This window comes from Chiloscyllium punctatum, chromosome 1, assembly GCF_047496795.1.
Source record: "Chiloscyllium punctatum isolate Juve2018m chromosome 1, sChiPun1.3, whole genome shotgun sequence".
NCBI lineage: Eukaryota > Metazoa > Chordata > Chondrichthyes > Orectolobiformes > Hemiscylliidae > Chiloscyllium > Chiloscyllium punctatum.
Window position 1 is genome coordinate 130,416,634 of NC_092739.1, and position 8,558 is coordinate 130,425,191.

The window sequence follows — 8,558 nt, forward strand, 5'->3', positions numbered from 1 at the left end:
TGGAAGAGCACAGCAGTTCAGGCAGCATCCAAGTAGCTTCGAAATCGACATTTCGGGCAAAAGCCCTTCATCCTGAAATGTCGATTTCGAAGCTACTTGGATGCTGCCTGAACTGCTGTGCTCTTCCAGCACCACTAATCTAGAATCTGGTTTCCAGCATCTGCAGTCATTGTTTTTACCAAGGAAAATTATTGGCTGTATTAAAAATATTTCTTCACTGTTTTGTTTTGTAACTAATTGTTTAAAAAGAGATTGCTAACTTTTTTTCTACATTTGCAGGTAATTGTATTCAATTTTGCACTTGATAATCTCAGATACATGAAATTGAAGATTACATCCAAGTACGTTGCGTCGAAAGAAGTCAATCAAAATCTTCAGTGACAGTGCTGAAAAAGGATCAGTGCATTACATAATCCTTGATCAGATTTTTAAATGGGACGGGAAGATTCACAAGAGCAGCAAGACCAATGTAACCACTTAATTGTTGATTTCACTTTAATGTGCTGTGCACAAACTCAGCAATAATCTTTGAGATTTTTCTGGTTGAAATAATGCTCAACTCTGGAATGAAGTAAGAATAGCACTTCTTAAATTCATAATCGCAACCCGCTTCTAAATTGCATCCTCTTTCTGCTCCCCTCCTCACCTTCTCCCTCCCTCCCTCCCTCCCTTTGTTCTTATGCTTCCTGTCTCCACTCATTTTACATCCTTCTTCTCCTTATTCTACTTTAATCTTCCTCTTTCTCCTGCTTGGTCCTCCCTGCTCTCTTCACTTTCCCATATTCCACTCCCTCCCCACCAAAGAAACTTAGTTGGTCAGCTTGGAGAAGATTAGAATTGTATGCAGTTCTAAATGTAATGGTGAGAAGCAAAACTCACAGCAACAATTTAGCTGATGAGAGTATGAATCAGGAATACAATACACTTCATTAAAGAAGGCAAGGGAATCCCCGAGGGTTAAAAAGTTACAATGTTATAAGGCTGAGTTTAGTTCAACAACACTTTAAAGCACCAGATTTTGTTTAAGTATTGAAATATGTGTTAAATATATTTTTAAAAAATTTTCTTCAGTTAATATCTTTGTAAAAACAATCAAAAATCTGTGACATAGTGCAATGTAATATTCTCTACTGAATTTTAAAAAATATTTTTGTGCTGTATATAAATGATTGCCTGTTTATCATGTGGCCTGGGATTCAGTAATCTACAGCTTTATGACTGAGTAAAGCTAAAAGGATATATATTTAAATAGATTTTTATAATTATTTACTGAAAGCACTTGTACAATCTATTACCACAGATTAAAAAAATTTAGTTTACACGTAGGAATTTACTTGCGATCTTTGTTTTTCTCACTGAACTATAAAAAGAATAAAAAACTGCAAGAACTGCGGATACTGTAAATCAGAAACAAAAACAGAAGTTACTGGAAAAGTTCAGCAGATCTGGCAGCATCTGTGGAGAGAAATCAGTTAATGTTTTGGGTCCACTGACCCTTCCTCAGAATGCAGTAGGTGCTGCCAGACCTGCTGAGCTTTTCCGAACTGCAATGAATGGTGGGTAGGGAATCAAGGGTCATGGGGAAAGGGCAGGAAAGTGGACGTGAGGAATGTCGGAGCAGCCATGATCTTATTGAATGGCAGAGCCGGTCTGTGGGACAACAACCTGCTCCTACTCCTATTTCTTATGAAAAATGTAACTACTGTATTTCTTTATCTTTAGGGCACTCATGAGGGGTTTGCTAATAAAGAGTTCTCTGAGGGGCAGTGTTGCTTAGTTACAATCTTCAACCATACATCCATATGAGAATAGGAATAGGAGTAAGCCACTGAGCCTCTTGACCCTATTGTACCACCCAGTGAGATTATGGCTGATCTATAGCCTTTGGCCCATATGCTTCACAAATATTTATCAATCTCAGATCTAAAATGAAGAATTGATCCTGCATCCACTGCCATTTGTGGAAGAGAGTTCCAAACATCTACCACCCTTTGTGTGTAGAAGTGCTTTCCAATATCTCTTGTGAATAATCTGGCCCTAATTCTCAGACAATGCCCCCTAGTTCTAGAATCCCTAACCAGTGTAAATAAGTTATCTACCCTACCTTTTAATGTTAATATTTTGGAGACTTTAATCAGATCACCCCTTAACCTTCTAAATTCTAGAGAAACAAACCTACTTGGTATAATCTCTCCTCATAACTTAACCCCTGAAGTCAAACTACCATTCTTGCAATAAAAACTGAAATAACTACACATACTGGCAATCCGAAACAAGAAAAGAAATTGCTAGAAAAGCTCAGCAGGTCTGACAGCATTGGAGGAGAGAAATCAGAATTAATGTTTGACCCAAAACATTATCTCTGATTTCTCTCCACAAAAGCTGCCAGACCTGCTGAGCTCTTCCAGCAAGTTCTGTTTTTGTATCATTCGTGCCAATCTGCATTGTACACCCTCCAAAGCCAATATATCCTTCCGCAGGTGTGATGACCAGATCTGCTCACAATACTCCAAAAGGATTTTGTATAACTTTGTCCTTCTACTCCAGTCACCTAGATATAAAGGCCAGCGATCCATTAGCTTTCTCAATTATTTTCTGTGCCTGGTCATGGCATTTTAAAGATCTACACATGTGACTTGCCAAGTCTCTTTGCATATCCACAGTACTTAACTTGATCCATCTGGAAAATTCCCTGATCTATCCCTTTTGGTCCAAAATAGGTCTTCCTCACAACCTGTTGTGATTCTCTTTTATAAATTGTATTATCATAGATACTTATAGATATTGTAGTTTGAACTTACTTTCTTGGGCCTGATAATTTGCTTTTCTCTTCTCTTCATGTTGACTGCATTTCAAGTCAAAGCTCATTTGCAGTGTCCTATCTCATTGTTCGCTTAGACCTCAAATGTCCAGCCTCCAATTTTACTTCCGAATTCAAAGATGATTGTCAGAGTTAAACTGGCATTGCAAAACTACTTCTACTAGATTTATCTCTTTTACTGGTTTTAGCCTTTGAGGTGTCCTCAGTCTCACCATTCATTTAGCTTTCTCAAATTAAAAGATTACTTCCCAAAGTGTTGTAATTAAATACTACTGTGGATACTGGAAATTACAGTGAAGTAGAAGACAACACCACAGTGCAAGGAAGCAGAGTGAAAGTAGACCATATAGTCTATTGAGTCTGCTGCATCATTTGGTGCGATCATGGCTGGCCTTAGTCAGCAGCACCATTTTTATGCCCAGTCCCCATATCTCTTGTCTCTGTGAGAGACCAAGTATCTGTTTATAGCAGCCTTATCACCTTTGACAAAACGGCTAAGTAGATTTGACAGCATCTACGAAGGTTTAGTGGGTGGAATTTAATGCAGGCCCTGAAGTGAGAATCAGGGTGAAGGAAGCTGTAGAATTGGTGGATAGGAGGGAGCAAAGCAGAGATGCAGCATAGACGTGGTGGGGTGATACTGAGAATGTTTAAAGAATCATGAAGTCAAATTAGCATCCCTCTGGAATTAAACACTTCTCGATCATCATCGAATCCCAACCATGCAGGTAGAGCCCATCAAATCTGCACCAACCCTATGAAAAGATCCCCCAATCTATCCACATAACCCCACATTTCCCATGGCTAACCCACATAATTTGCACAACCACGGACGCTATGGGGCAAGTTAGCATGGCCATACCATCTAACCTGCACGTCTTTTTGGACAGTGAGAGTACATCAGAGCACCCAGAGGAAATTGAACAGGGAGAATGTGCAAACTCCACACAGGCAGTCACCCAAGCCTGGAATCAAACCCAGGTCCCTGGGGCTGTGAGGTAGCTGTGCTAACTACTGAGCCCAACACACCACTCTCCAAAGTTAACAAATACCGAATGGTGATGACAGGATGTTAGATCCTGCCTGTTAAAAGGTTGTCCTTTCCAAGTGTGGCCCCAGTATCTGAGGGAAAGGTCAACCATTCTGTCAGCTGCCCTCTGTATGAGTGTAAAATTTCTTCAAAAGCAGAGAGGCATCTCTAAGAAGCTGAGAGGCAAGACTCTCAAGGGCAGGCATTTTTGAGGCTGGATGCTCAGAGCTGCTGTCTTCCACTGCTCTCACTGTCCAGGCTTCCTTGATCATGCAAGAGTCTCTCATCTTTAATTCAAAATGAAAAGCAATGCAACATCAGAGTTGATTAGGCTAATCAGCTTCTCAAATCTGTTTCATCAAGACTAATCTGGAACTCAGCTTTATAGATTAGATTACTTACAGTGTGGAAACAGGCCCTTTGGCCCAACAAGTCCACACCGACCCACCCCCCTATATTTACCCCTTCACCTAACACTACGGGCAATTTAGCATGGCCAATTCACCTAACCTGCACATTTTTTTTTGGATTGTGGAAGGAAACCGGAGCACCTGGAGGAAACCCACGCAGACATGGGGAGAATGTGCAAACTCCACACAGTCAGTTGCCTGAGGCAGGACTTGAACCCAGTTCTCTGGTGCTGTGAGGCAGCAGTGCTAACCACTGTGCCACCGTGTCACCCATTGTTTCCTTGTCTTCAAGCCATATCCCTGTCAGTGATTATATTTCTTTAACGTTGGGATTTTTTTCCAGTAACACCAAGTTTCAGCTACAATATTACCAACTTAAAGAGCAAGAAAGTCCATCAACCTGCCAACAAAATGGGGAGGAATATCCATTCCACTAGTTGTTGACTAATTTATTTCTTAAAATGGAGAATAAATTGTTTATTACCAATGATAATGTCACTAATAGTCACGTGCTTCGATTAACACCATAAATGAGAACAAAAAAAGAATTTAAAATGAGTTTGCATAAAGACAGGTTTTTCCCATGATTAAATAGGTGAAAATTTCTGAGTTATTGTCTACTCCATGATGAAAGAAAGCAAAAAAAAAGACTATATTCACAGAGCTCTTAGATTTTACTGAAATCTCAAAAAATTAGTGGTCTCACTGCGATCCAACCAAACGTAAGTAATGATGTTTCCATAGTGAAGAGCACTCTAAAATTAAAAAAAATCAACTTATAAATATCCCAAATCATGCAGATGAAATGTTATATATTAATTTTGTGCTGCAATCTGTTTACTGGGGATTCTTCATGGTTTCACTATATCAAATGAAGACAACTCATAGAAATTTACTTTACATGAAACTTATAGAAATGCAATACAGTAATAAATTTGTTTCTTAACAAAGGCCATTTTCTGCACTTTTTGTATCCTTAAATGGCCACAAATCCTTCACCTGAATTTGACAGGGAGATAGGACATACGGTGATATCACTGTGGGCAGCCTTCTCTAACTGAGTTGCAGACTTCCATCCCTCAGTGAAAGGATCTTCCACCCTCAATCTGAGAGACTAGTCTTTCTACAGCTACCGCTGGTACTACAAAGATGCCCACACAGAAATGTCATGGAAACTGGAGACAGATAAATAAGGCTTTTTTGGGCAGGAGGTATTGGGCACCCCACAGAGGAGAGGGGGGGGGGCACGCAAGAGGATTGTAGATATAACAGCAGAAAGCTGGAAATATAAAATAGGATGCGCAATATCTTGGAGGATGACAGTCCCCTGAAGGACAGCCCCTTTCTCACACCCTTCCACTCCGTCAGTACAGGTAGACAATCCTTTATCCAAAACCCTCAGGGCCAGCTGGTTTTTGGAATTTTTCTGATTTTGAAATAAGTAACAGTTTCATGGTGAAATTTAAAAAAAAGACAAACAGTAGACGCACCTGTGAGTACTACTACTACAAGTGCTGAGAGGGAGTTGATGCCTGCCAGTGCTAGGCCATGCCGCAATGTCACATCTGAGTGACATGGGTCGAGTGGGTGTGGAGTTGGGTTAACTGTTTACACACCAAACAACCTGGTCATCATGGAGAAAAAAACTTCATGATAAACATTTCAGATTTCGGAGCTTTTCAGATTTCAGATAAAGTAGTGAGTAAGTGTACAGTGCTCTCTTCTCTGTCTCTCTCAGCCTGGAGTTGCACACACCAGCTGCATGATACACTGCAGCAAATCATCTCGTTGTGCACATTTCAAACCTGCAACTTCTACCACCAGAAGGACCAGGGCAGTAGATGTACCTGAACATCATTACTTGCAAGTTCTTGTCCAAGCCACAGACCATCCTGACTTGGAATTAATTCCTTCATTGTTGCTGGACATACACGTCAAATTCCCCTCTTAGCAGCACCATCTTTCCACTGACACTAGACAAGACTTTGGCAAAAAGAAATTTTCTCTAAACTTTTCTCGTGCGTATAAGGTAATGAGAGAGACATGTATATAATGTTGAAGCAGTGATACCAGGAATGTTGGACTCTGAGAAGAGAGAAGGACAGGTTGTACCAGAGAGAAACGTACACCCCACAGTGTATTTGTACTTTAGTGTAATCAAAAGGAATTTTGCAGAAACCTACCAGAGTCAGGCTGAAGTCATGACTCAGGAAATGATTTTCCAAATATATTCCAGGCCACAGTTCTTCAAAGAGGCTTCCACAAATTCAAAATTGTAACTACACCATAAATGAGCAGGTGCCTTCATTTGAATGTGATAATTTTAAATTTAAATCTTTAAATTTTTGAATGCCTGTGAACACAATGTTTGAGCAGTCTACATTTTGCTCTCCAATTTGTTGCGTATGTGACATTTATGATGAACATTGATGTTAAATCAGAAAAAAAAACATTAAGGGCAAAGATGGGGGGGGGGGGGGGGAGGTGCGGGGGTATGATTTGAACTTGATCCATGATTGAAATTATTCAATTTCCTTTGCATTCAAGCCGGCCACCATCTTTCCTTTTGAAAGTGGTTTCCTAATTGGAATGGTTAGCAACCAACCAAACCATAATAAATGTATTAAAACCAGTTAAAATGACTCTGATCATAACAGGAAAGTTTACCACTCATTTCAACTCCCATCTCTCCCAAGTAACCGACCTATGTTACAATTAGCCAGTAAAAGGCAATTTAGAAACTAAACATAACACACAAGGGATAGAATTTAATTCCTCATCGAAGATGAGATTGGAGGCAGGGGAAGGCGGGGGGGGGGGGGGGGGGGGGCTTTTCAGAAAGGGTAGAGATTAGTAACCCCAAAGTTTTTCCCCACTTCTACCTCCATTAAGTCCAGATGAGAAAGCTCATATGTAGCATTTCCATTTCCCCATAAATTGAAACTGCTGAGTCTAATTTTACAGGAAGTGGGGTAATTATGAATACTTAATTTAATTATTTAATTAAACTGAAGGGCAACACCCCAGCAATGGTTCACAACTAGCCAGCCTGATAAACAAGCTCTTTTGGAGATGTTAATGAATTCACTGGGGGAATGAAGATTGATCCCTTGTTGTCAGGCATTCAGAGCTTAATGGAGAAACCCTGCAGTGGGAGAGGTTTGGGTCACTGAAAGGCAAATGTTAACTCTTGCTGCTGATAACCCTCTACAAAGTCCTTCCCACCCTCACTTCCCTGTGGTGTGTGGTCCCTCACCGAGACTCTCGTGTTGCCTGTAGTGGAGCAGCTCTGGTCACTGATTGGCTAACCGCTCTGGGGGAGGGAATGGAGATAAACTCTGGGGATGGCAGTCTGCTGCCCATGTTAGTGCCTGATTGGCATTAATGTAGCAGGCATTCTCAGAAAGAGATTGTGACAAGTCTCTCACTACCTCTCCAGCTGGTTGGTAAAACCTCTGTCACCTTCATTATATGCCACCCAGTCTTCTCATGGAATGTTATTATTAGATTCTGTAGTTCCTTCACTTATCTGTTTCTAAACCTCAATTACCATTTCAATTTTAAAAGTTACTTTACCAGAGTTCTACAGTTTTTAAATGGAGCTAAAATGTTAGAATTACAATCTGTCACACCAAGAGAAAGCTGAATCTTTTTCAGAGAGCACACTATTAAAATTCTATTCATCTATGTTGCTAGGAGCCTACTGTGAGGCTTAGAGTGCTGTTTTAGCCATCATAAAACTATTGATTCTATAACAATCTCATTATCTGTTTTAAAAATATCTGTTGTTCAAAGCTATGAAAGTGATTAAATAATGAATTATGGTTTAACAGAATGTCCAGTCTGCAAAGAATATAATGAAAATATATTGAATAACAATACAGTGTGATATCCTCCAATTGTATATACACTAAACTGAAACCTTTTAAATGTCAAATATCTTGAAGCCCAAGGAAATGATTATGTAGAAGGAGCAGTGCAACAGTGCTGTCTTCAATCCTGCCTCTCACTGTTCATTCACGAGGTCCTTACCATGAACAGGAGTAGGGACTCACCATCACCTTTGATGCAGGCAATAAATTCTGAACTCTCCAGTTCTACCCATTTCCCAGAGACAGAAAAAAGAACATTATGAAGGTACAAAACCCAATTATATTCAGTCGTGAAGAAACATTGCTTCAGAGTTGGCCATCTTTATGAATTTGGAAGATTATTTTTGGTGAGGTAGACAAGCGGAAGAACAGATGAACAGTGTAGAGGTGGGTTAGTGTTGGAGCAATGTGATGACACATCAACT

General features: G+C 40.0%; 1 protein-coding gene across 1 annotated transcript in view; it reads left to right on the plus strand.

The window, feature by feature from the left end:
- Positions 1 to 1,318, plus strand: part of LOC140479858 (methyl-CpG-binding domain protein 2-like) — a 113,216-nt gene extending 111,898 nt beyond the window's left edge. The window contains exon 7 of the mRNA XM_072574180.1: positions 280 to 1,318. Within this exon, the coding sequence (XP_072430281.1) occupies positions 280 to 283 (4 nt within the window). The 3' untranslated portion in view covers positions 284 to 1,318. The remainder of the gene's footprint in view (positions 1 to 279) is intronic.
- Positions 1,319 to 8,558: the final 7,240 nt, after the last annotated feature.